This window comes from Lepidothrix coronata, unplaced genomic scaffold, assembly GCF_001604755.1.
Source record: "Lepidothrix coronata isolate B3197 unplaced genomic scaffold, Lepidothrix_coronata-1.0 Scaffold153, whole genome shotgun sequence".
Classification (NCBI taxonomy): Eukaryota; Metazoa; Chordata; class Aves; order Passeriformes; family Pipridae; genus Lepidothrix; species Lepidothrix coronata.
The window spans coordinates 110,526-137,879 of record NW_016690333.1 but is presented as its reverse complement, the minus strand read 5'-3'; the positions used below and the strand labels follow the sequence as shown (position 1 = coordinate 137,879).

Below are 27,354 nucleotides of genomic sequence, written 5' to 3'. Positions count from 1 at the left end.
AAGTCTCAAATAATTCCCAGACTCCAAAAATTTATTAATTTCCCATAGGTTCCATTAGAACTTTCTTTTTCAAGTTGTTTGCCGCAACAAAGGCTTTTATGTGTTATCAAAAGGATTTCGTTTTCCAGTTTGTATACATCGAAAAGCCAAAAGCTGGACTTCCACCTGCTCTGTGGGGTGGAGCTGCGAGCGTTCCTGCAGCATCTCGAGTGTGTCCTGTCTCACTCCCGTCAAGTGCCATTTTCCCCTCCAAAGCCTTTAAGGAGCCGGGAATGCGCCATTTGGGAGCTCAGAGCCCGCCCTCGCGCGGGGGTGGCTCTGGAGGCGGGAGGCTCCGGAGGGAAGAGGCTTCTGGAAGGTTCCTGTGGAAGATTCCCTTTGGAGCGGCGGGAGCGCCGGCAGGGCGGTGCGTGGGAGCCTGGGCACTGAGGCTCAGCGGGATCGTTCTCGCGGGGAAAACCACGGAACTAGGGCAGGATAGGGTGGAAAGGGGGGGGGGTCGGGGCGGGGGGAGACGGAATAAAGAGGAAAATCTCGGGTTTTAGCAGTCACGTGTTGCCCTGCCCCTCGTGTTAGTGCCTCCCGGTGAGCGGTGTTCAGACGGAGCAGAGGGATAGCGGGTGGTTTGTGTTTTCCAGGAGGGTCTGCGAGCACCGGGATTGCCGGAGAGGCTCTTTCTGCCTCTCGGGGGGTGGTGTCACGGCAGCGGGTTGGGATGGGGAGTTAAGTGGGTTCTTGCATTTTTACAGGGTAACTGCTGTCCGCGGTGGGTGGGGGGTTTGAGTAAATAGTTGTGTTCTTGCTCAGTTCTTAACAAAGCGGGAATGTTACTGGGAATGTATTGGGAGCGCTCGCCTTTTCTGTGTTTGTGCTTCGTCCCCGCTACTTTGTTGGGCCGTTTTCTGTGCTTGCGTTAATCCACCTGAGACATTAGCTGAGGTTATTTATGCCCCTCGCATGTTATTGCTGAAAAAAAAGCGTCTATTTTAAATGTCTTAGGGCAGCACAATGTATCTCACTGTTGGAGTGTGTGATAGCGCAGTGCTAAGACACCTCTGTGGGACTCAGGAGCTTGCCTTGTGTCGAATGACCTTAGGTAAAGCCTCCCAAAGAGTTTAGGCTGTTCCATTGTCATGTTAAACTGGGAATAATTAGTGCTCAGTCTTAGCAGAGCTTGTTGCTCTCTGTGACCGCAGGGTAGCTGTGTTGCTGCTTACTTAGTGCTGACTTGTTCAGCAATAGCTTTGGAAGGCCGATGTCTTGATCTTCCTTCTTGAAACGTTTTATTAGGCACTTATTTCCAGGGGGAATTAGGTCGTAAGGTAGCCACTGCGGGGATGATACCACGGTATGCTGGTTTGTGCCAAAATGAAATGCAAGTTACTTCAGTCTGCAGGTAGTTTAATTATTCCGTTGTAATTCCTAGGTTTGGGACTCCTTTTTTGTGTTAGGGTGTGGGTTGTTTTTTTTTTTTAAACACGTAAATATTTCCCTCTGGTGTCCATTTGGTCATGTAGGTAGCTTGTAGCTGCCCTTGTCTGCAATCAGCCTATGTCTGTTGGCCTTTGAATGGAAGAGATGGCAAATTTAATTATACTTTAGCATAGCACCTCATTAAGAAGGCTGGTTGAACCCTTTGAAATATGTTAACAAGTTGCCTAGATTAGTATGGCCAGTCTTCTCCTGACGTAGGTAGTAAAAATCCATAGGTGCTTTTAGGTGTCTGCTCTTTAGATACACTTCAAAACAAATGGTGGCTCTAAAAATTGTTAATCAAATGTTTGCCGTTCTTTTACAGAAGTGATGAATGTGCCACACGGGACAAACATGGATGTTGTGGTACTAAAGGTATGTTGGTGTTTTTAAAGTGTGGAGGACTGATGTTTATTTCCATGTGACTTTCTGGAAGTGAGATTTACAAACAAGGTGCTTGTGTATGTCCATTCACCAGTACTCCTTGTATGTATGGGGTCAAATATGGGTTATAAACATTTTCTCATTTGTTTTAGGTTTTGTTTTCTTGTTTTCCTCACAAAATAGCTGTGTGCATATCATTTACCACCATGCCATGATCTACCCTGTGCTTTTCATGATTTCTGAGCTTTGATCTCTCTCCCTAAACAGGGAGCTCAACATATCCCTGGCAGTGCCTCCAAGTCTCCCCAAACACCTACGTTGTCTCTACACAGAAATTGTACTTCTCAAAACAGAGGATAAACAGCAGTAGGCATAATATATGGGGTTTCCCACACTGTTATTCTTCAGGCCTTGGTATTCCCAGCTGCAAGGTCACTTGAACAAACTTACCATCCTCCTCACCATTCTTCCACTTTTTAACCTTTCTTTCCAAAAAAAGGGATGCAGCTAAAATCTAAGACAGTTGTGCAACACAGTCTTAAATAGTATGTAGTGTAGTCTAGATTATACTGAATTTCACAGGAGGTTGTGGAAAACACAGAATACAGCCAGGACAGCTGACCCCAGGGATATTTCCTGCCACAGGATGTCATGCTCAGCAATAAAAGCTGCAGGGAAGGAGGAGGAAAGGGGGATGTCTGTGGTCATCAAATTTGCAAGTCCCAAGTCAGCACTGTGAGTGATGAAGCCCTGTTTTCCTGGAAATGGCCAAGCAACTGATTGCCCATGGGAAACAGTGAACACAGTCCTTATTTTGCTTTGCTTGTACGTGCAGCTCTTGCTTTGCCTTGTCAGCTGTTACTCTATCAACCTGTGAGTTTTTCACTTTTATCCTCTTAATTGGCTGCTCATCCTGCCACAGGGATGTGAGTGAGGGAGCAGCTGTGTGGGGTTTAGTTGTCTGCTGAGTTTAACCCACAACAACTGTGGACCCAGATCAGCTGGAACACCGGACTATGAGGGTTTACAAAGGCTGGACAGGAAGCTGTCACCCCATTTTAAAGAAACTGGCCATCATGCAGACTCTGAGCACGAAAAAGTGCCCATTGGTGGGGTTTATCACATATTTTGAGGTTTTTATATGAATTCTTGAAGACTTCATAAGGAAGTAAAAAGCTTTGTCTTTGCACTTTGCCCAGTGTTTGGTTTAACCAGCTTTTAGAAAGTGCTGCTCTCTTGCAGACTTCATGTGGCATTTGTTGCAGTGCTAAAGAAACTTGGAAGCTGAGAATTAATCTCCTGAACTAACGGTGTGAAGGTGAAAGATGGTTTGCTTGGTAACATTCTGTATGCTCAGTATCAGTCACCATGATTTTGAAGGTGCCTCACAAGAGATGAAGTTTTGTTCATACATTTTCTGCTCAGATGTTCTTAAAAGCTTCTTATCATTTTAGCAGGAGTTAATAGTACTTGTTCTCTACCCCTTGCCCCAGATTGAAGATCCAAGTTGCTTTTGGCTTGCTGTGAAAGAATGTGTACCAGGCCAAGTCTATGAAGTGGCATACAACAACCTGAATGCTCAAATGACTGAGTTCTATGACAAACATAAAGATGTGAAGAAATTAAAACCAGAGGCAATAGAAAGCGGCCAGGTAAAGTCATTGCTGTATCATGTACATAGAAATAGTCTGTTCTTTGCATTGGTTTGAGGTGAAGTGACAGATGCTTGCTTTTTGGGGGGGGTTTGTATAGCTATGTAGAAAAGTAGATAATGGGATTTCTGTGGGTTTTGTGTTCTCATTCTCATCTGTAAGCTTCATAACTGCACACACTGCAATGCTTGCATTTTACGAAGAAAAGGTAGGGCTGTGTAATAAATGTTCTTGCCTCTGAAAGACCTTTGAGTGTAATTCAGGCTGTTTGCAGGAATCTGTTGTCTTCTTTCTTCCTCAGGTTTATGTGGTTTTCAGTGAGGAGCTCAAGTGCTGGTGCAGGGCAGTCTTTCAGTCACCCCAGGGCCACGCGGTTCGTGACCAGCTCAGATGTTTCCTTGTGGATTATGCCAAATACAGTTTGGTTGAATCAGACAAGTACGTGTCAGAGTTTTTTATCCCTGTAAGATACTTGTTAGTTAATGGATACAGATGCTATTAACACTTACTCAGGTTCAGGGTGACAAGGCTTTGAATTGAGGTGTGGGTTGGGTCCACAGAAGCTGCTAGCCGGGTGATAGGCTCTTGCAAGTGTGGGTGCAAACCAGTCCTTATTTTGTGAACTTTTAAAGATGCTTTCCATCTTAGGCTTTGGGTTTTTTTAAAGATTCAAAATAGAAATAATGTCAGTTTGTTATGGCTGAAATGAATGACTGCTGGTTAACGCTATTTATATATTCTTTCCTCCCTTAGTAAGTGGGTCTATACTAAAAAAAATTTAAAGTTATGGTCAGTGAAAATCAGTTACAAACCATATATGGAAGCAGGGGTTCACTTTCTGTAACAGCTTTTGACATCTGAACAGAAATCTGTGGGGTTTTTCCCACTGCAGTTTACTAATTGTTTACTAAGAGTTTCCACAGGTTCCAGGTTTTTGACAAAGCCATTAGGAAACCTTCTATTCCTAAAATCTTGAAAAATCTGTTCTAGAGAAACCTATTCCAGCTCTTAGTTTTAAAGTTTGTTTCTTTATTAAAATATGCAACTTAGAGTACAAGAAACTTAAACAAATTGGTTTTCGTAGCAGTCCACAGAATTAAAGCTTATATAAAATACTTTAAAATAATTCTTAAGTTAAATAGTGTTTTTAAATTGACTGTTGCTGTGTTGGGAAACAACATGACAATGCCCCAAGTTTAAAATACATTCAGTTAGAAATAAATGTGTGATTTACTGCTTTTTTCATAACACACTAAAAGATTAACAAAAGTGATAAATACATGCACCTTAAAAGCTTGCTGCATGCAATGTCTTCCTGATTATTAAAAATCTCCAACCAAACCGAGTGTAAAGGGTAAGATTAACTCCCTGGTGATACATTTGTAAAGAATAAATTCTTTCTTAGGAAAATGAGTACAAATGCAAATTTGTGTGTGTGTTAAATTTTCTTGTTAAGCATACCTGGTTTCTCGCACAGAATTAAAATCTGCAAACTGGAATATGTGGTGCCAGGTGGTGTATGTGGTAGTGGGAGGGTTAAAAAGGAAAATATCAAGACGACTTGAAACTGCAGTGACAAAGGATCAGAAAGATTCCAAGTAAATAGGATGTGCGTTCCTATCCAAAGTAAATCCCTTCACCAGTCCTGATGGCGCTTCTCTTAGGGAAGACAGGGGTTCCAGGGTGGGAGCCAAATTCCTGGAAGAACTGTGTTGTCAGATACAGGGTAACGGGAGGATGTGTCTGAGACCAGTGGCTTCTGGAGAACAAAATCTGCCCTGTAAAGTGAGGTAATATCCCCTTTTGTTTTTCAGCATTCGAGTTCCAGTGGGAGTATTTTCAAAGCTCCCATACAGAGCAAAGAAGTGTAGCCTGTACTGCACGAAGCCGGTGACGTTGCGTATTGACTTCTGTGAAAACACTGCAAAAATAGGGTAAGTAGAGTTTAATAAATACATTCTATTCATACATTTTTTAAGAAAAGGTTTCTAGGAGGAGTTTTTAGTGCAGAATTTTTTTTAGGAAGGATTACATTTCAAGAAGAACACAGGAAATCAGACTTGGAAAACTTCTCGCTCTCTACAGCTCCCTGACAGGAGGGTGGAGCCAGGTGGTGGTCGGGCTCTGCTTTTGAGTAACAAGTTATAGGACAAGAGGAAATGGCCTCAGGTTGCACCAGTGAAGGTTTAGATTGGGTTTAGGAAAAACTTCAGCACTGAAAGGATTGTTAAATGTTGGATGGGGCTGCCCAGGGCAGTGTCAAATTGACCATCCCTGGAGGGATTTCAAAGATGTGTAGATGTGGTACCTGAGGACATAAGTTAGTGCTGGAGTTGGCAGTACTGAGTTAATGGTTGGACTCAATGATCTTGGTGTTTTTTACCAATCTAAATGATTCTATGATTCCATTATATTTTATGTTGGATGTAGGCCATCTTACCTGGACCAAGCAATATCCTGTAATTTTGCTCAGTTCCTTTTATTGGTGAGCTGAAACAATATTACCAAGACTGAAGTAATGTTCTAAGTAGTAAGATTCTGCTTATGTGTAGTTGGTGCACTTTGTAAATTTGGCATGACTTAAAATAATTTCTTTACAAGCACAAAGTTCTTTCTGAAATGACCTGAAAATGGTCATCAATGTTTGATGATGTGGGACAACTTGTTGTGTTTATTTTCCTAGACCAGCCAGAAGATGGGATACTGCTGCTGTCCAGTATTTTCGAGACCTTCTCAGAGGTAAAAAATGCTTCTATTTTGGGGAAAAAAAATTGTTAGAGAAATATAGTACTTCTGTATAGACATAAGTTTATTATACTTATGTATATTTGATTATATTTAAGAATGTTGTATGTTAAACATAAAGAGAAAGGAGCTGCATAAGGTTTTTTGTATGGACTAAGGCACGGATGTTTGTGGAACTGCATTTTGAGTACTGTGGGCTTCCAGGCTGCATAAATTTTGGTGGTTGACTAGATTGTATCTGGCCCTCGGGCAGGCTAAATAAGGGGGCATTCATGTAAACGTTTGCTTTGGAGCCTTTCTGTGTATTTAGTGTGAGTCTCTGAATCAGCATCACATGTGGTGGTTTGTACAGAGGTGGCAACACCTGGTTTAGGAGTTCACCCGTTCCGTTGTTTTTTGGCAAGGATGTAAACACCAGCTCAGAAGAGGAATATCTTTGTAACAGTTGTTAACAAATAGATTGAGCTCCACATATTGTTATCCAGTTTGTTCTTGTCCCTTCCCATGTTTGGTGTTCCAGTTGGCTGTCCTGGTTTTTTTTTTTTCATATCAAGCCTTCCCTTCTGATATGAGACAGCTTTTGGTCTTAGTAAAAAAGCAGCTGTTTCCTTGGGCTTTGTTACTGGCTTACTTGCTTTTACCTGAAAAATTGCCTCCCTCCTTTACTTACCAGTATTACCAAACTCCACACAGAAGGTATTTGGGAAGGAGGGGATGAGTTATGAAAGGAAGAAAAGGTCTTTAGGCTGATAATTTCACACACTAGCTGAGGCATAGCACTTCTTGCTATTTACTTCCCCTCCCCCTTTACACACATCAAAATATCACTGTGCAAAGTAAAGGTTAGTAGGGAGCAATAACAAAATAGGTATTCCTAGACTGTCCCATAAGTAGTAATCCATACTTGTTTCAGTTGCTAGTCCATCATTAGTGTAGGTACAACTGCTTCAGGATTTGGGAATGGACTTCTATCATCTGTGTTTGCTTGAATGAAGTGCTTAACAAAGCTGTACAGATGTGCACATACAGCTGCTTTCCCAAAAAGTAAATGTCACTGTTGGAAAGCACACACTGGTGCTCCAGATTGTCAGAGTCTAAAAGATCAACCAAGACTTTAGTGTAGAACTAAGAGCAGTTTGTCTCGAGAGGTCATTAATCTGTTGCAGCTCTCAATCCTCATTCAAAGAGTAAGGGCAACTTCTTTTTGGAACTTTTTTAAGTTTTTATTGTTAACTTTCTTGTTTATTTCAAATAAAGCAAACATTATTAGGTTTGTTTTAGCTTCTCTGCAGGAATAAGTTACACATTGAATTGTGATTTCTGGTTTTATCTGTCTTGGACAGTACAAATAAAGATAGTTTGATTAAGGGTTTAATCTTTTTTTCTTGTCCTTGTGTTCACTACTACATTTAGAGGCTACTGAGGTTAAAGCCAGGGTGCAGGCACTAGAAGATAATGTGTTTCAGGTCTTCCTTTTCGTGACTATAAAAGATGAAAAGGTAAGATACTTTTATATATTCAAACCTATTGATGCACTTTGCTATTAGTTTAAGACTGGAAAGCATGACTTGTGAGTTTTGCAATTTCTATCAGATACGGTAGATGCTAAATCATCAACTTATTAGAGGTTTATTATAGTTCTGTTTGATGTAGACTTCTGGAGAAATTCCAAGAGGCAGAAATTGCATTTTTCTGTATGTGAACCGGTTTTTGGAAGTTACTGACAAGTGAAATCCAGCCAGTACTTCAAGTGGACAACTGTGTGAATTATTTGGTGCACTTCTTGTGATGTCACCTTTTTGTAGTATCATATTTGAAGATGTTTCAGTAGGGCAGCTGTGTAATATTCTAAAAATAACTGGAAGTTCATGCTTTTGTATACAACTGAGTCCTCAAGGATTTGGAAAAGCAAACCCCAATCTAGTTCCACTTGCCAAAATGTGCAACTTGTGCCAAATCTCTGCTGTAGCTGCTGCCAGACTTAAGCAGCTGTATGGTAGATACAAGAAGTTGTAGCTTGATATTACTTTATTTCTGCTAGATTTTGATGCGTGCTGAGTCCAAAAGAAATAAACCAGCTAGATTGAATTAGGGAGTTCTTTTAGATTTGAAGGGCTCATAGAAAAAGTTAATTCAGTACAGAATTTTGGCCAGAAGCATGAAACTCACAACTAATTAACACCCATTGAAAAAACATACAGGAAGATAGGACTGACTTTCCTTTTCTGGAGTTAATGTTCTTTAGAAAGCATTCACTGGTATTGCTTGTGTCTGGGGTTCTGGTTGGTTGGTTGGTTTGAGTTGTTTTATAATTTATAAAATCACTGCTGTTATTTAAAGCTTCAAATAAATTCTAATCAAGTATGTAGGGGTGTAGCTTATTGCTTGCTGACAGTGATCAGTAAAGAGTTTGTTGTTTTACAGATATGTGTTAATGATGACCTGGTCACAAAGTACTTTGCTCGTTATGAGGAACCTAAAGGGAATGCAGAGAGTTCTGCAGGTGATTCAGACATCAAAGCATCACTAAATGCTGAGTGGGTTCCAGTGGAGTTTGTGGGTCCTACATTTGTTCCTAGGCCAAAACTGCCGTTTGGGGAGAAGATATCACCACATCCTGGAACAGGTGGGAACTGTGTGTGGGGAAGCAATGCAGCCATGAACCTTGTGCCTCAGTCTGAGTCCCTTTTTGTGCTGTATAGGCAAAGGGAGGCTGAGGTGATCACTCAAGTGCTTGTTGATATGGTAGTAGCATTAGGTGTTACTGATACTACTTGTGGCATTGATCAGTGATGCATTACTGGGTTGTTTGGAATTTGGAGGGATTTATTTGAGCAGAGTTACTTCTGAAAGGAATGTTTACAATGACTTGTGTCATTGTGAGTCATGCCTTTCTTTATAAAAGTGTGGAACCTTCCATCCCCTCCCCTTCTTCACTCAGTTCACCTATGTAGTTATCTTTACATAAAGACAACTATTTGTTGTTGGTTTTGCCATTAGGAAATGATACAAGCAACTAAACAAGTCGGTGGCAACCCACTGTAAATAAAAATACTGGCTTTTTATGTGTTCAGATAATCAAAAATGTGCATCTGCATTTTTTACTCTACCTTTCTAGGTCTTGCTGGTTTTAGTTCTGTTCTTGAAGAGACATCCCAAAGGTCAAGCAGAGTTGTAAATGAAAATACTGTGCCCGTAAGTATTATATTTTTTATTAAATCGTGAAATACAAACTAAATTAAACATACGTAGGTCGGATTAGGAAGACCGTAGTCATCCAGTATGACACAGATCTGTATTTTAAATGTTACTTTTGGACAGTATTTTAGTGTTAAAATGTGTTTCCTTGCTAGATGGGCAACGCAACTCCAGGTTTGCCTTTGAAGGAAAGTAAAGCACTTCAAACGGACAGGTATGGTGCAGCATGTTAAATATTTTAAGTGATTATGTAATCAGATAATTGGGAGCTGTAGTCTGTTTCCAGTTGCTGCTCTTAGGCAGCTAAAGGGCAGGGGTGTAAGGGAAGGTGCACACACATCTTGTGGGGAAGGAGGGAATTTGAGGCTGCTGATGGTTACCCAGACTACAAGAAAAATAGCAGTTCTTTCTAATCAGTAGCTTAACAACAAGGGTATGATGGGGAAGTATTTTTCTGCACACTGAATGTGTTAACTTGCTTTATTTTGTTCTTAGTGTGATTTATAAAGTTTTAAAACTTAATGAAATATGACTATGAACTTACTTGTGCAATACTTTTAATGTGCTGTATGTCAGTTGATGCATATGTGATAAGCCCCAGGAGTGTTTTCTATCTCAGTTTCTAACTGATGTAAAGATCAGTTGTTTCATGTTTTGAAACTTTTAAGAAACCTTGTTCCTGCAGTCCAGTCTATTTTTCTTCTAAAGTCAAGGAACCTACTGATTATCTTTGAACAAATTTCTGTAGGATTATTTTCACTATTTTTTTTTCAAAGGGGTGATTTCTGATTTCTTCCATGTTCAAGGATTTTTCTCATTGGCGTAGATAATACATCAGAAATACTTTGCGTTGCTTCATGATATTGTGGAAATTGTGGTATTTATAAATGACGTTTTACTTTTGCATTTATGTTGGATTTAATGCTCGTGTGTTTCTCAGGCTTCCGCAGTTGTTAAGTTCCAATTCCCTTCAGACACACACGGGTGAAAATGGCCAGCAGGTATTTCAGGCATCATCTTTCATTTAATTTCTCCTGTGCAGATGTTTTGGTAGTGTTGGGTCTGCAGGGCTGGGAGGAGGTCAGGGGCTGATGGCAGCTGTGTTGGTAACAAAACCCAGGGCAGGCCAAAGCTCAGCCAGCCAGCCAGGCTGGGGACCCTCTGTAAGATGGGGCAAAAAAAACAGGGGAGGAAACAAGAGAAGAGAAAGATGAGAAACAGAGGTAATGCCAAGGTCAGAGGAGTAGGGGGAGCTCCATGCAGGTGATCCTGAAGGGACTGCAGTCTGTAGAGGACCCACACTGGAGCAAAGAAGTGGGAAGGGAACAAAGGGAAGGAGCAACAGAGAGAAATTGCCATGTGTGTTGTGCCTGCAGTCCCTGCCTGGTGCTGCTCGTTGCCTCAGGGGTGGAGCCTGTGCCAGCTGTACACAGAACATCCACTGCTGCTCTTGAGGGGTTTAACATGGTTGTGTTAAGACCCTCTTGAAAAACTTTTCTTTAAGAGCTAGTAATAATGAGTATTTGTCTTGTCATTGGTCTGTGTAATGTATCAATATGCATGAATCATATTTAAGGTGTATTTACAATTTTATGTGGCTCATTTTTATCAAAATACCATTTCTTAAATACAGTGAGTGCTTTTGAGTTGAATGTAACCGAACCCCCTTTTGTTAAGTATTGCCTTTGTCATCTTTTTGTCAATAGTTTCAGAGTTTTCAAAATCTTAGGGAAGGAAAAAACTTCGTGTTCCTTAGCAAGAAAATTGAGCCATCATCAGTTTTGAAAACAGCACCGCTTTCTGATGGTCTGAAAAAGGTAATGCTAATGTCATGATGTTACACTGATTATCTTTTTAAGACAAGCATCATACCTTAACTTTATATACAAAATACTACACTAATACCTCAGATTGTTTGAGGAGGTTGTTCATGTGGTTGAAGCTTCAGAGAGATGCTGTAAGAATTGTACAAGTTTCTTCTGGTATATCAACCACTGGTACAAATCCTGGGATTTGAATTTTAATGAATTTAACAACTCAGCCCAGAAGAACTTTTTTTGTGTTACCTGCTAAGGACTTGTAGTCTGTAGTGGGTCAAAAGCTTTTAAGTCACTTGGTGTTACGTTTTGTCATGTTTTGTTGGTGTTTAAGCACACGGTTTTCATGTGGAACTCTAATTTCTTTTTCTGCAGGAACTTGCTCAGAACAAATTTTCAGGCCCTAACTTCACAGAGTCTTACTGTTGGCCGCCAGCAGCCTGGGGATATGATGTTGTTGCCATCTCCCACCAGGGAAATGATCCTCTATTATATATTCCACCAGTTCTTACATTTTTGCAGATTAAAAGTGCCTACCAAGCCTTGCCACACACGAGTGGAGTATGTATATACTAGAACAGAAACCTGTTACTCCTGTAAAGTGCAACTGTAGAACAGTGATCAGAAAGCCAGTGAATGTTTGGAATGTGATCTCAGTGTATCTTCATGATACCTGCCAGGGTCTATAAGGCCTCTGCTTAGAGGCTTACAGAGCTGGGCTGTGTGAATGGGGGAGTCCCAGACTTATTTATCAAGTAATCCCTAACAAGTGGTTCATGTCCTGGCACTTCAGTTTGTGATGAAGCTTTGTTTCTACAGGAGTGGTATGTAATCATTAAATTAAAATGGGTATTAGCTGTTTTAAATACTATAATGAATTTTCTAACTTGATTAAGTCACAGAAACAGAATTGTTGAGTTTGTAAGGGACCTCTGAAAGTGGCCCAGTAAAACAAGTAGGACAAGATGCTCCTGCTTCTGTTAAATTTTTGGACCTTTTACTGTTGCATGCATCCCTTTGGGTCTGTAACATGTGCATTGAGGAGGTGCTATAGTACTGAAAGCCTCAGTTTTGAAGTACTTAAAGGCTGTGTTGTAGATTGTGGCTTTGCCCTAAATCCTGAAATAGTACAATTCTTAAAGGTTTTTTCCTTCTGTCTAGTACTGTGGTGTCAGATTTTTTTGTACCCGTGTATTTAGCCACTAGCACTTATTGTATGTCCTGGATGGAAGAAGGCACAACTTGTTTTTGACCTACTGAAAACGTACCAGAAAGGCTGCAGAGACCTTCATCCAATGTTGATAATCCTTGGGCAGAACAAGGAAGCAGCCAGCCACGTGGAAACCCGAGGCTGTAAGAATACTTTCTGTCGTCCTAGTTGTGCTTGAAGGCAATGTGGGCTGCCTTAATTGCAGGAACATGTGAAAGAAGCAATTTCTGCTTCTTAAGTTTTTGGGTCCATAAAGTGAAGGGGGTTTTGTTTGTTTGTTTGTTTAAATAGTGGTTTACAACTTGTAATGCAATAAATGCTCAGTACTTTGTGCATATATCTCAGTAGTATGCAGAGGGTGCTCCACAGAGAAACAGCACAGAAGTAATAAAAAAGCTGAAGGGAGACTTGCCCTGCTTAAGTGTATGTAGTTAGAACATTTCAGTTTATTAATCTAGTTTGGTCCCTTTGTTAAGCCTTGGTTGTTAATTGCATTTTCAAAAGTGGCTTTTTTTTGCCAAGGGAACAAGAACCATGGATAAAACTATATGTAAGACTTTCCATTTCAGCAGTTTGTATTCTTTCATCCATCATTCAAGTTTGAGCCTGCTGGATGAATCCAGATCTTTTAGTAGTAGAGCTGTTGGTGTATTTGCACCGATAAGGATTGGTGTGGTTTTATTTATATATATATATCTATAGGTACCCATGCACACATATGCGTGTAGATACCTAAGCTACAGTGTGTGCTTTATTCCACTTTTCAAACTGAACTTTTCTAAAGTTGTCCTTGCACATATTTAATTATTTCCCTTCTGGCTGTTTGGTTCTGAAGTTGTTATATCTACTTTCAGTACCTTATTGGAAAAAAATGGGATCCTGCTTTGTGAACTTGTTGACCTTCAGACATTTCACTGGATTCGAAAATCTCAGAGCTTTGCCCGCTCAGGTCTTGGAAGACATGCAGGGGTAGAAAAATACAAGGAAACTTAAAAGAACTGTTGACCAGAAGTCAGAAAATGGAATTGAGTGTTCTCTATTTAAAAAACAACAACAGAAAAACAAAAAAACCCAAACAAAAAACAAAACCCCAAACCAAACAACAGAAAACTCCCTAGCTTCAAGATGTTGCATCTGAAATTCAAATGTGGCCTTTTTAAGAAAGCTGCTGCGTTCTTTGGTGTCTTAATAATATTATTTCAAGTTGTAAGTTAATGTTCAGTCTTTTTTTCTGACTGGTAGGTGAAGTAATAGTGACTACACCAGACAGCCTTCTGAGACTGCTGGAACACAAGAGCTGGTTATTGTGTAGACTTTGCCATCTTGTTCTTGATGAGATTGAGGTGCTGTTCTCTGACACTACTGAACAGGTAATGTTGTAATACAGTAAGTTGGTAAAATGCTGTTCCAGTTGTGCACGTCTGAAACAGTGGCACATACTGAGGGGGGAAAAAACACTGGAAGATGTGAGCTCTGATATATTAAATCTGACTTTCCCTGTTAGGTGGGTTTTTGTTTGGTTGGTTTTTTTTACTTGAATCAAAGCTCTTGGTCATCCTGATATTCCACAGCTGGACTGCTTGCATTTATTTAAGGTATTGTCATCAGGAACAGATTCATTCTGTCTTAATGATTTTTGTCTTTTTTTATAAATGATTTTATGGTGCACCCCTTCTTTTTTCTTTTTATTTGTAAATTACTGTATTGGCAGGTTGGGTTTGTCTTCTGGTTACCTCCTAGTTTTTGCTGACTGCCTCTGGGCTTTTTGTCTAGCCTTAGTACTTTGCAGATTTGAACAGATCCTTTTCCTGAGGTTTCCATCTTTGGACAGAATCCTGCATTACAGTCCTGTATACGTGCACATGCTGTTACTTCATGCTGTCATGTCACTTCTCTTCCTTCAGAAGTCATTTGAAGAATAGGATAAAAGTGTACATAGCAAACATTTCCTTTTGGGATGTGAAATTTGTGGTTTGCTGTGGTAGTGGTTTTGTGGCTGGAAAATCCAGTGTGCTCGGTGTTGCTTTCCCATGCTGTCACATGCTCCCTGGAATAGGATGAGAGGAGAGAAAACCCCTTTTTTCTTTGTAGGTGTTTACTATATTAGATCGTTACAAGAAGGCCGCTGCTCGAGCGCGGGGGAATCCAGTGCATCAGATCATTGCTGTGGGAACTCAGTGGAACAAACACATCCCAGCCCTGGTGGAGGAGTTCATGAACGATCCTTACGTTGTGATAACAGCTGTCGAAGAAGCTGCCATCTGTGGGAATGTGCAACAGGTGAAAAATGGGGAGTGATGTCCCTGCTTGTCCGTGTGGCTGCGGATGGTTTGTCAGAAGCAGGTGGTGCTGTGGGTGCACCTCAGGCTGCTGGGGTGCACCTCCCACGTGTGAGCTGTTCAAGTCCTGTGTGAGGGACTCATTGAATGAGCTGAAGGTCTCTTACCTTCCTTGTAGGACTAAGGTGAAGATAGTCCCTTGAATATTTCATGGTTAGTGCAAATGAGTCTGAATTTGATGAGAAGTATTTGCAAACAGTATAATTTGTGACCAGAGTGTTATCAGAATGTTTTTCCAGTTGTTAACTGTGAGTGGCAGAACTGCAAGGTAAGCTGTGCCAAGGCAGACATAGTAAAATACTTCTTTTGTTGCTCTGTGCCACACAGTACTGAACTTCTGACCTGAAATTTCCAGAAAGCCTATTATATGTTCTTAGGTGTTTTCTCACCTAATTTCCAGTCAGTGTGGTGTGGCCCTTAAGGATAACACAAAATGGTTTAAGTGTAATTTGAATTTTTCTGTGTCTCAAAATGGAATAGTTTGGGAATTTAAAATGTTGGGAAATCTCCAAGACGAGACATTCTCGAGTGTGACAGGAAACTGAAACACCATGGGTTTTTGTGTGAAGTCTTAATGATTCAGCAGAACAAAATATGTTGGTGTGTGGATGCATTAGTTATTAAGAGTATTGCAGTGGTGCAGAATGCTTTGGGAGTGTGAAGCTTTTTGTAGAATCATAGAAGGATTTGAGTTGGGACTTTGAAGATCATCTCGTTCCACCCCCTGCCATGCACAGGGACACCTTCCACTAGCCCAGGTTGCTCCAAGCCCCGTCCAACCTGTCTTTGGACACTTCCAGGGATGGGGCAGCCACAGTTTCTCTGGGCAACCTGTGCCAAAGCCTCACCGCCCTCACAGGGAAGAGTTTCTCCCTAATATCCAATCTAAACCTGTTCTCTTTCAATTTGAAGCCATTTCCCCTTGTCCTGTCACTGCTCTAGTAAATAATCTTGCCCCATCTTTCCCTCCTTTTCTGTTTGTAGTGGTGCTTGAAAATTCCAAACTCAAATTAGTAAATCAGTTCAAATTGATGTAAAACCTTAGTGTGGGATTTTGATGATGTGATGGATTTTAATTATGCTTCTGGAAGCTGTCCTGAGTGCATGCATTCTGAGAGTTGTAGCTCCTGTAGGTTCAACAGAAGACCTCCCACTTACCAGAGCTGCCATGTACTACATTCTCTTTAGCATTATAGAGTAAAGCTTAGTGGTTATTAAAAAGAAGAATTATATAGTAAAATATGTATGGGTTACATGAATTACCAGCCCTCTGTTTTATTCTGTCTCTAGGTCGTGAAGCCTTGCATGAACAGCAGCAAAATTGCTGAATCACTCAAAGTACTGGATTTTACCCACGCAAATCTTCAGAGGGTGCTGATATTCACTGACTCAGTAAATGAAGTAGAGATGATTCATAAGGTAAGAAGGTATTTAAACTTAAATAGATAAGTAGGGGTTTTTTTTAATAGTGAAGTTAAACAAAAATACCTTGACTTTTGAGAATAAAGGAGGAGTGTGAATTTGGAATTTAATTATTCCTGCTAAAAGTAACCCCAGCCTGCCTTCCTAGTGGAGAAAAAAAGGCTAATTGATTGCTGAATTCTTACCTGCAGAGTTGAATCAAACTGACTTTTTTCCAGCAGAAGCTGGCATAGATGCTGTGATACTTGAAGGCTTCTTCTTATGCAAACATCAGTGTGTCTGGAATGTTTATTTTTGGATGATTGTTAATGGAAGCAAATCTGGTTCAGGCTTGTGACTATCTAACACGTTTTCCTTGAGTACTCGAGAGTTCATTTCTTCAAGCGTATCAGAATTGCTTACCTGCCAGCACTTAAGGAAGTGCTTGTTGATGTAAAGTCGGGTTGGACGTGTTCATAGTAATCCTTGCATACACCAACTTCAAGTATCTTACCTGGCCTATGAAAATGTTCCAAGGGTTGACTTTAAGGGTGCTTGTTCTGAGAGACTGGAAGGTGAGTCTTCATTCATGTTGTTAGAGGGTTGAATCGACTCAGAGAGGACACGTTAATGGTGGGAAAAGCTTGAAATGAAATTTGTACTTTAAGTCTTAAACATCTGTCTAACCTATTAATCCATGGGAACCTGAGATTTTAGTTTTCTTTTTATACCGGAAATTAAGGAACTTAATTGCCATATTATTATTTTTTTTTCATATAAGGAACCTAAATTTCATTAATTCTTTCCATGTGTGTCTTTGCAGTATCTGAAGTGTGCTGGATTCTAGTAAGAGACAGTACTTTATATTAGAGTTGATTAGAGACTGCTGCATTGGAGAAATGTGTAACTCTTCACTTTGTCATCCAGGCACTGAAGAGCAACTCAATAGTTACCTTGAAGAAACATAAAGAGAGCAAGTGTAATGTCAGTTGTGTTTCAGAGAGGTGGAGAAAAATGCACAGTTCTGGCACTCCTGTTGTGTTGGGTGAGGATTCTCTCTCTGTCTAGTTGGGGTTATGTCTTCATGCTGAGTTAAGATCTACACTAAGTACTTACACTGGGTTCTCTCATCACTTCCACAGGAGCAGATCCCTGTGAACTCTTTCCAATTGTCCATTTACTTCTTAGTGCTACAGCTGGTGTTTCTTGTTTTCTTTTTCCCTGTTACTGTTCTCCCTGCATTAGTTAATAATTTCCAGTGTTTTCAAAGAATTACCATTATTTCACAGTTGTTTCTGCCACAGAGGAGATTTTAAGTCTGAAAAAAAAGATATATTGTAATAATTTTCCGTGAGTTTCAGTAGAATTTTCTTTGCAGTTTTTTTGCAGTAACAAAGGCTTTTATCCATTTTCAAACTGAATTTTTTTCCATTTTATACATTGAAAGCAAAAAAATGGACTTCTCTTTACTTTGTAGGTTCATACTGAGCTGTAGGCATTCCTGCAGTATTTCAAGTGTGTTGTGTCTCACTCCTGTGAAGTACTTGGCTGTGCTCAGTTCTGTGTATTCTGTGATGCTGACAGGAGATGCAGAATTATGCCAGATTACTAGAGCTTGGCAAGAAATGGTGTGTCTGCCATATGCTGATGGAATTTATTGACTGGAGAAATATAAAGCCTTATGGAAGTATATTGGGAAAAGACCTTTTTCTTCATTTTCAAGTCAGTGGAAGGGGGGAAGGAAATCAGCCATTATTCACGTGATGTGATACTTCTCGTATCTGAAGTTTACATGTCTGTGTGAAATGTATTTTAGTTTTAACAGATGACTACCTGGAGCCCTTGGGAATTACAGATGCAACTTGTGTGATCCATTTCAGTTTCCCTTCTCTAAGAATCTTTGGCCAGCGCCTACAGAGCATGACTGACAACTTCTGCACTCTGAGAAAGGTTTGAGTAAACCTTTAGTGGGTTATTGCCACATTGGATTATTAGTGGTGGATACATAAAAGCTTTCAAAAACATTTTTTTATGATTTTTAGGATTCTTCTGTAGATCAGGAACACACAAATGCCAAATCAGTCATTCTGCTGACAGAGAACAGTCCGTGTCATGCACCTGAGATTCTGAGCTATTTGAAGCGTGCAGAAGCTGAAATTCCACAACAGCTGCATGATTTGGCTGCCAGGGTGATGGAATCTGAAGAAGATGAAAAATTTTCAAGGCCCCTGTGTGCCTCTCTTAAAACATTTGGGATTTGCAGGTAAGGAGATGTCAGGTTTTTGTGCCCTGAATGATGACTGCTGGTGATTCCTTGATGAATTTATCTGAAACAGGCTTTGCTCATGATTTTTTTTTCTTTTTTTTTCCCATGGTGCCTGTTGCAGGTCAAGTAAAAATGGTTTACAACTGAAAACAAAGAGCTTTTTTTCTAAACCTGTGGTGTTTTTTAATGTAGGAACAGAACAGCGTGTCCAGATCGGCATCAAATTAATGTATCAATAGACATGGCCCAGAATATCCCACATGAAATGATAAAAACACCTGAACGTGTGATGGTAAGTTAGAGTTTTCCTTGGGTTTGGGTACCAAGAGGACAAGTCTTAAACAGCTACTTAGCATGTTACTTCTTTTTTTTTTTTTATTCCATTAATTTTATTGCAGTATGTACACCATTTGTCTTGACTGTTTGTTGTTTTTTAGTTTCCCCCCCTCTCCCTTGCCTAAATATGTGTGCCAGGTTTTCCTTGTGTCCTTAGCTTGAACTTGAAACTGTTTTGCAGGTGATTGAGTTTACCTTAGATTTTTCTTCTGCTTTGAAGATTCACGTTCCATGGGAAGAGCACTTGTACTCTGTTTATTCTTTCCTTTATAATTTAAGACCTTATACTAAAATTAACAAAGATGAAGGCTTACAGAAACTTAAGTTATAGTTCTTGTAGAGGAAACACAAAGTAATCTTTGGGAGTGAAGGGGAGTTGAAGTGGAGGGTGACAGATGTGTTGTTGGAAGTGAGGATTTTTTCTTAACTGACGTGCTCATGGCGAACTTGATGAAAACTAAGCATTTTCTGGCCTTGGAATTTGAAACTTGTGTACTCATTTGCAGTACCCACAGGAAGTGGGATACAGCTCCTCTCTTCTAAATAGAACTGTTCACTTATTTCCTACTAAGGTGTCAGTGCTTTGGTACTTTTTGCTGCAGAGTGCTTTCACTACAGTGTTGTTCTTTTTTTTTTTTTTTTTTAATAGTTCCACATTCAGAAAACCTTCATGGCTATTGGGGTGACTTTGCTATGGTGGTTCTTCGCATCCCAGCAGCAGTTTGTGTCTCCAGCTCCCTTAGAAACTTTACCTGAGGTGCTCTCACAGCAGCACTTGTGGCCACCTCCATTTCCTCTTTCAGTTCTGCTGGTTGTGGCCCCACAGCCTGGGTGTCTGTCTCACAAATGGGTCATCCATTTTTTTCTTTGGAGCCTGGTGTAATGTTTCCTCCCTTTAGGAAGGAAAAAAAAAAAAAAGCACCTAGTGCTTTTTTTAGGATTTCTGGTAAGTGGGAATTGCCTCTCTGGCCCCTGCCATCCTTCCTGTCTGGCCTCACATACCCACTTGCATCTCAGCACTCCTGCCTGGCATGGCCTTTTGGATGGAATCACCCAGCACTTTATGCATAGGTGTTGACAGCTGTAGACCTGTAGTCTTTCATTTAAGTCATTTTAGTGCAAAAAGAGCAGTCAGTTCTTCTAAAACTCCCTGTCAGGCTGGAGAGCACTTAGAGTTGAGTTGGAATGGTGTGGAATGCCCTAGTGGTGAGTAACCTTGGCAGGGTTCACTGGTGTTCCCTGAAGTGGAATATCATCAACTGAGACCTAACAGTTCTTGCTCCTTAAATCCCTGTCCACTGGACTACAGGCACTTAGGATTAAGAATAATAAGATTAACAATAACTCATCTTCTGAAATATGTGTGTGTACAGCAGCATCTGGCACCTTTTGGGGCTGGAAAGAGGTAGGTGATCTTGGGTATAAAGACTTACATTCCATTGATTTAAGCAATCCTCCAGTCCTCCTTTCTGCTTAATGTGTTTGATCCTTTCAGGTTGTGCCTCTCCACGTTGTACATGCAACAAACTACTTTGGCCGAATAGTGGAGAAAGAAAAGGACCAATACACAATTCTTGCTGAAGAAATGCAGAATTATTTTAAGGTACCAGGACAAAGGATTTCTGTAACCACTGTGAAGAAGTCAGCATTTTATGGGTTATGTGAGGGAGCCCTTTGCCACAGGTAAAATTTTGTTGGCTTTTTACTTTATTCATGTGCGTGTTTTTATACAAAGCTTTTTAAAAATTTGACTGCTCCGTTAAAAAAAGTCAATCCATCCCCAAAAGGAGCAAAAAACCCACTGCTGTTCAAATCATGCTTATCAAAAGCTCTCACGTGCTCTCTAACTTGCTGAATGGCAAACAGGATGATATCCTTCCCCCCCCTTCCCTAGTTACAGTGCTGTGAAAATGCCATTTTTAAAATGAGAGATTAAAAAATCCTTTCACGACTGGTTAGGTGACTAATAATTCTGTGTTTCTTTTCCTACTAAATGAAGGGTTCAGGTGGTAGACATTCCAGCAAAAGAGGAAGAAAATTTTGTCCGTAAGGTCACAATTAAATACATAGATGAAGGCAGAACAAGTCAAGTCAATAGTGATCAGCTGCTTCACTTACCTGCAAGGTTTCAGAGTCTGCCACCTCAGGCTGTGGAATTTGTAGTTTGTAGAGTGAAACCCATTGATAATGAAACTGAGTGGAACCCAAAGGTAATATTGAGCAGGTTTTGTGTGCTATTTCTTTTATGTTCTTTGCCTTCTCTCTCTGTGTTACTTTCTACAAGGAAACAGTTACAGACTGTGAACTTAGGTACCAAATTTCTGCTTCATTAGTATTACCACTAAATATCTGCCAGTGGGCCAGATTCCAGGAAGTCAGTTTCCGTTTTTGTTTTCCTACAGAATAATACAGTGAAATTCATGGGATTTTCTTCTCTGTGATTTAAGTGGTTTCTACCAGAACAGGCTACTGCTGCTTTTGAATCTAGAGGAGGAACAGCAGAAGAGTAGCCTCTGTAAACTGACTTGTGTTTGAGTGCTCTTTCATTGAGGAAGCTCCTTCTTTAAAGGCTAATACTATTCTAACCTACAATTAAGGTGGAGTATTCCACTGGTTTATTCAAAACCCTTATTTATTTATTGAATACCCTTTTCATTGTGAAGCTCAGAAGATTGTTTCATTATAGTGAGTTTTATAGTTAAAGTAACTGTAAAGCTGTGTTGGTATTGATACATCCCAAGTGCAGTGACACCTTGTTTTTTCCTAGGTGACTGATGACATTCGTCGCAAAATTAAAGGAAGACTACATCATGCAAAAGTAGTCCATACCTTGGGAAAGACAGTTTGGCTTGACCCAGTGGTAGGTACAGAATGACAGCACTATGAAGTCTTGGTATCTTAACTCCATTACAACAAGAGCACCCGCTATTCTCTCTCCTTGTGTCTGTTCCTGTAGTGATTTTATCCTGTGTGGTACTCACATAGTGGTGCTGGTTAATTTGCTGTGATGGTGTCTGAGCACTGGAACAGGTTGCTCAGGGGTTGTAGAGTCTCCATCCCTGGAGGTGCTTAGAAGCAATCTGGACATGGTCCAAGACTACTCCACAAAGTTAGTAACAAAAGTGTATTTTGGCAGTATTAGTTTTCAGGATTTTGTCTTGTAAAATCAGTTCTGCAGTTCATCACGTATCCCCCTGGAGTAATGAAACTTGGATGCTCCAAGATGGTTTCCTGATACCCAAGAGCTCTTGAACTAGATTTAATTTATTCTGTTTACATTTCTGAGTCTGCTGTCTCTTACAGTGCTTACACTACTTTGCTGTCTAGTGTAAATTTTTTTGCAAATTAAGCTTTTCTCCTTCATTTTCTAGTCCAAAATAGGAAGAATGGCTGCTCTTCTTCTTGAATTTTTCTTGTTTTACAGTTTCACATATGTTAACATCCAGCAGGTGACTTGGTCTTGTGGAGTGAGCCAGCTGAAAAATTGAATGGAAAAAGATCTGGAAGTCATTCTCTTTAGCAGCTTCTTTTCATATGGTGTATCTCAACCTTTCACCAATTTCGAGGCTTTGGTTTTTCTTCACAGTTTTTTTTACTGTGCCCTTCACCCTCCTTTCCCCAGCAGTTTCCTCTTTGGGACTCACAGTTACTCTAACTGTGATGTCTATTTTTGCTGTCACTTACGTGATCAGGGCTGGGATTGTTTACTTCATTGCCCCTCTGGTTCTGTTAAACAGGACACACTGCCAGGTACTTGAGCCGTAGTCACAATGAAAGAGATGATGATACTTGGAAAACAGTTAAACACGGGTGGGTTCCTGTGTGAAAATCAGAGAAAACAAATTGCTTACAGGTGTAAGTCAGTAGGGCCGTACTTGAAGTTTGACTTAAAGAGCATCTTTGAGTTGGAGTTGAGACCATTTAAGATCTGTGGTTTCTGTTTGTTGTGTTGTGTAATTCAAGGTCAGGGTTTCCAGCCTTTCCAGTGTCAAGGTGTGGATCAATGAGTACAACATTCGATCTGAGATTCTGTCCACCGGGCTGGGAACTGACAATCCAGAACATCTGGCAGAAATTCAGAAGCTGTGCAGGCACGTGCAAGTGTCAGATTATGCAGAGAACTTGGAGGACTTGTAAGTGTCCACAGACTTTTTTTTCAGCATATATTTTTCTGAGGAAAAAATACTATTTCATTTTAACTGAATATTTTTGTTACTAATACTGTGATTTTCATTTAAACGTAGAAATAATTGTGTTTGCGATGTGTCTGCTTTCCTTTAACTGTTCTTTAGCCACATAACCACAAGAGAAAGAAAATTCCAGCTCTAGAAAACGTTAGACTAGAATTTGATGCAGACAGTTGAGTTAATGATGAAAATAATGGATTCTGTTCCAACTCACTATGGTCAGTGGCTGGTTTGAATGCTTACCAGTCAGTACCTAGTACGAGTCAGAGCAGTTGAGCATGTTGTCTGTGTGTGTTCAACTGCAGAGTGCAAGCTGGAAAATGTAACCAGTTTCCTTTGAAATTATTAGAGCTGTACATTTAAGGAGTGTGGCTGCAGGGTGGGTTCTGCAGAAGCAACACTGAACTTTTTTTCCCTTGCCCTGTAAACTTCTAGAACTGAGTAAATACAGTGTGTGGTGGGAGGGCACATCTCACTCTGCTCTGCTGCAGATTCTTAGGCCCTTGATGTAAAATGCTTATGAGCAAGATATCTGTAGCCTTTTTGTTCTGGCCCCTGCATGGCCTCCAGTGCAGCCACTTAATCTTCAGTCTGGGGAGCCATCATTGAAAATAAATTTCAGTACTTCTGTCTGACCAGCCAAGGGTTTTAAAGTACTTATAAGGAAGAAAGAAATCTCAGTTACTTTCTTCCAGAGTAGCTATTGCTGGGTAAACAAGAAAGGTCCTGTAATACCAGCACAGGCTGTGCTGTCTCAGGGTTGAGCAAGTTCATTTAGGCTGTTGTTTCTGTGACTTTACTGATCAGCAAGAGGAAAAACCCTGACCCCATTCATACTCCATTTCCATCTTAGATCGAGGCTCTTGAATTCCTGTCTAGAACTGTGCCGGATTTTAATCTTAACCAAAGGATTTGGCTTTTCCCATTCTTGTTCAGACTTGGTGTATGAGAACAGTGTTTGCACTGCTGATGCTTGGAAGGCTTTTTTTTTCAGGTTTTATTCCTTACAGAGGACTCTCAGGCTGTGAGATTTTTGCTACCTCCAGGCACAACCTTTTTGCATTCATTTCTCCTTTCATGGTGTTAGTGAACTGGAGAGGAAGGTTGGGAACCTCCACATGGTCACCTAAGCATGTAATGCCAGAGACCAGCCAACTTTACTGTGGTGCTGTGTGCCATGGCTCCATCTCTGATATGTTTAATGCAACTGCTTGGATCACTTTTTACAGATTCACTAAGCCTGATACTACTGTTGAAACGTTCAGAACTTATTGCAGGCTTTGTTAGTAAGCTACAAGTAAAGTAAGGGGGACTCAGAGAGCTTCTGTAAGGTGAAGTTCACTGTGTATCATTTGTGATTTTCTTTTAAAACATTGTTTTCCTATGTTCAGAAGCATAAAGGAGGGCACAGCTTATGTAGAAGAGAAGACATCCAGTCCACAGGCTATGTCAATAGAAGAAGCTTCTCCTGAAAGCTGTAATCCTTCTGGGAGTTATCCACATGGTAAACCTTCTCATAATTTCCTGTGGTTTTCAAACTTTAATTCAAGCTTGGTGCTTAAAATCTGTGGAAATATCAGCTTGAATAAGAGTGTTGTTCTCTGGGAGGTTATTTTTTTTTTTTCCTGAGATTTGAGGTGGCAGAAAATAGCTCTTCCCTCCTCCCCCCATTTCTAAGTCACTAGAGGCTTAGAAGTGTTTAGGCATAGCAGGAGGACACAGGATTACCTGCCAGCAGCTGGCACATGAGTCTGGAGCAGGGAAAGCTGAGAGATGAAAAAGTTGCAGCAGACAAAGTCAAGTGAGATCTGGGACTGCTTATCATAGAAGGCTTTTTTTCCCTGGTGTGGTAGAGTCACATTAATGCTGTGTTTACAACTGTGGTGGTGACACCAGTGTGAGTTGTTTCATCCCTGAAAGTCCCCATCAGTTCCCCAAAAGGCATGTTTCAGGTTTCAAATAAATAATGTCTTGAAACTGCAATAAACTTTTACCTGACCTGGAAAACTGTATGTTTGGTGGGTTTTTTTTATTATTTTTATTTTCTTACAGCAGCTATAATAATCTTGTTAGTTAAAATTTTCAGTTAATTATTAACTTTATGAAATCCTTCAGGATAGGAAGTACCCAATATAAAGGCCACATACAGTCTTGCAGTAGTAATTTCATTGCTAGCAAGTTATTTTTATGATGGTACTGGGGTATTCTGCAAATACATGTTTCTACAGTATAGGTATAAGATGTTTCTGGATGTTGTCTTTTCAGATGATGTAGCTCAAACAGAGGAAGCAGAAGACTCTATGCTTCATCAGCAGAAATGGTAAGAAAATAGTGATTTGTTCCCATTTTGCTTTTATATGAACTGGCAGACAGGGTTGTATTTGTGTCTGTAGTCAGCTGAGAAGTTTCTTTTGTGTGTCAGAGATTGGTCTTGCTAGCACATACCACAGTATTTGCTGCAGAACACATTAGAAGAACTCTTTAATAAGCTACAAGAACCACAGTTAGCTTTTCCTTTGGCGTTTCAAGACCAGACCGTGATGTCATCCTGAAGTGAGTAGGTGTGATCCTTTTAGATCTCAAACAACAGTGTGTCTCCCCATTTGAATTAGTCAGTTTGCTCTTCCAAAGACTTGGGACTGTGGTGCTTTTGTAGGAAGTTTGAGTGGTGCCCTGTCACCTGCTTGCCTGGCACTGTGCTGGTGTCAGTGCCCCTGCAGACAGGGACGCTTGGCTGAGTTTGTGGGACTTCATGGGAAAACTCTGGCTGTGTGCGAGACAGTCTGGTTGGACCTCAGTGGTTTTCTGTTTTGAAAAATAGTCCCAGTGAACTACCTTTCTTTCAGCTATCATCCAGAAATCAAGTGGTTTCAAGATAACAAGACTGTTACACTGAAGGTAAAAATACCAGGTGCAGCTGACACTAAATGCGAGTTCTCTAAAGAGAAGGTGGTTTTCAGGTAGGTTTCAGGAACTTAAGTATAACCAACAAAGTGTTTTATGATCAGTTTTTGCATTTAATTTTTTAAACTTTTTGTATATTGCAGTGCCAGGTCAGGAGAAAAACTTTATTTGGCTGACCTGGAGTTGCAAGAGTCTGTATTTGCAGAGAAGTCCACGTGTGTGATTAAGGATACAGAGGCTGTGATTGTTCTGGCAAAAGAAAAACAAGGAGCATGGTGCAAATTACTGAAGAAAAAGGTGAGGTGAAAATTCATTTGAGAGTTATTGAATGTTTTGAACACATTTGTTGTGCCTCAGAGCTGGTATTTCAAACAGTGTTTTTATCAACAGAATATTCACGTGTCTTTAGATTTTGAACATTTGGAGGAGTCTGAAGAGGAAAGCCCCTTTTCAAGTGGTAAGGACTGAATGAGTCTGTGTTTAAAATATATAAAATGATGAGCATCCTCGGGTTTGCATCATCTTTCTCTGAAATACTCAATTATTTCAGAGATGTGACACTTGCCACATTGCTCAGATTCTCTGAAAAGAGGTGAGAGGCTCTCTGACAGCAACCTCGTGGCAGCAGAGCATTTTTCTATCACAGAGACAAAGCAGTTGGAAGTAGTTTTGAGTATTTTGGTCTAGTTTCTAGTCTAAAGTGAGTTTTGCTAGGCTAGGATCATTTAATACTACTGCATATTTGTTCTGAAGTTTGTTTTTTCTTGGTTTGTAAATGTTGCACTTTGTTAATTACTTTTAGGTGCTGGAAAACAGACTTTCCCTCCTGCAGGAAGTGAGGAATGGTTTGACTCATCAGAATACAGTGATACAGAAAGTGATGATTAGTTGGGAGAAGTTCCTTTCTCCTCTGATGAGAATTATATTGTTAATTTTTAATTAAACAGTTAATGTAATTGGTGATTGTTGATTTGATTGTTAATGTAATTGTTGATGTAATTGTTAATTAAAAACAATTGTTAATTAAAAATATTGTTGATGTAATTGTTAATTAAAAATATTAATGCACTCAGGACCTGACTATGGCTGTGCTTTAATTCTGTCACCCGAGAATAGGTATTTGCAGAGCTGTACCTGTTGCAGCAGTACTTAAAAGCTGATGTACCTGTGTTTTGGTCTTCCTCTGCACTGTGATGCAAACAAAAAACTGTCAAATCACCTACTTGAAAAAAGAGCCCTGCGGCTGATGTTTTCTTTCGCCTGTTTTGTTCTTCTTTGACATGTCCAATATCTAAATATAAGGTGATTATTTGTTTTTTGCTGGTATGTTAATCCGCTGGGGTATTTGAGGGACGTAAGCTACCTCTAGTTTTTGTTTGAGAAATAAGGCCCCTTACATGAAGTGGAAGCCAAAGCTGGGTTTAGCCATACATTATTAAACA

The 27,354-nt window shown here is 40.2% G+C and overlaps 1 protein-coding gene across 4 annotated transcripts; it reads left to right on the top strand.

Moving 5' to 3' along the window:
- The first annotated feature begins 286 nt into the window (after positions 1-286).
- Positions 287-27,354, top strand: TDRD12 (tudor domain containing 12). 4 transcript variants are annotated; one of them, XM_017828804.1, is made up of 32 exons: positions 287-406; positions 639-750; positions 1,799-1,848; positions 3,351-3,509; positions 3,811-3,947; positions 5,324-5,443; positions 6,193-6,248; positions 7,668-7,753; positions 8,679-8,880; positions 9,373-9,449; positions 9,608-9,666; positions 10,393-10,453; positions 11,159-11,269; positions 11,645-11,830; positions 12,469-12,622; positions 13,722-13,849; positions 14,571-14,759; positions 16,109-16,237; positions 17,147-17,264; positions 18,036-18,169; positions 18,262-18,482; positions 18,678-18,777; positions 20,317-20,504; positions 20,821-21,031; positions 21,589-21,681; positions 22,785-22,954; positions 24,400-24,512; positions 25,274-25,328; positions 25,855-25,968; positions 26,056-26,209; positions 26,303-26,369; positions 26,715-27,354. In XM_017828804.1, the coding sequence occupies exons 3-32, from the start codon at positions 1,804-1,806 to the stop codon at positions 26,798-26,800; spliced, it is 3,723 nt and encodes a 1,240-aa protein (XP_017684293.1). In that variant the 5' UTR covers positions 287-406; positions 639-750; positions 1,799-1,803; the 3' UTR covers positions 26,801-27,354. The 4 variants fall into 4 exon arrangements, with proteins under 4 accessions (XP_017684293.1, XP_017684294.1, XP_017684291.1 ...); XM_017828805.1 differs by lacking the exon at positions 639-750 and having other exon boundaries at positions 288-406; positions 8,679-8,757; positions 26,715-27,353; XM_017828802.1 differs by lacking the exon at positions 639-750 and having other exon boundaries at positions 288-406; positions 26,715-27,353.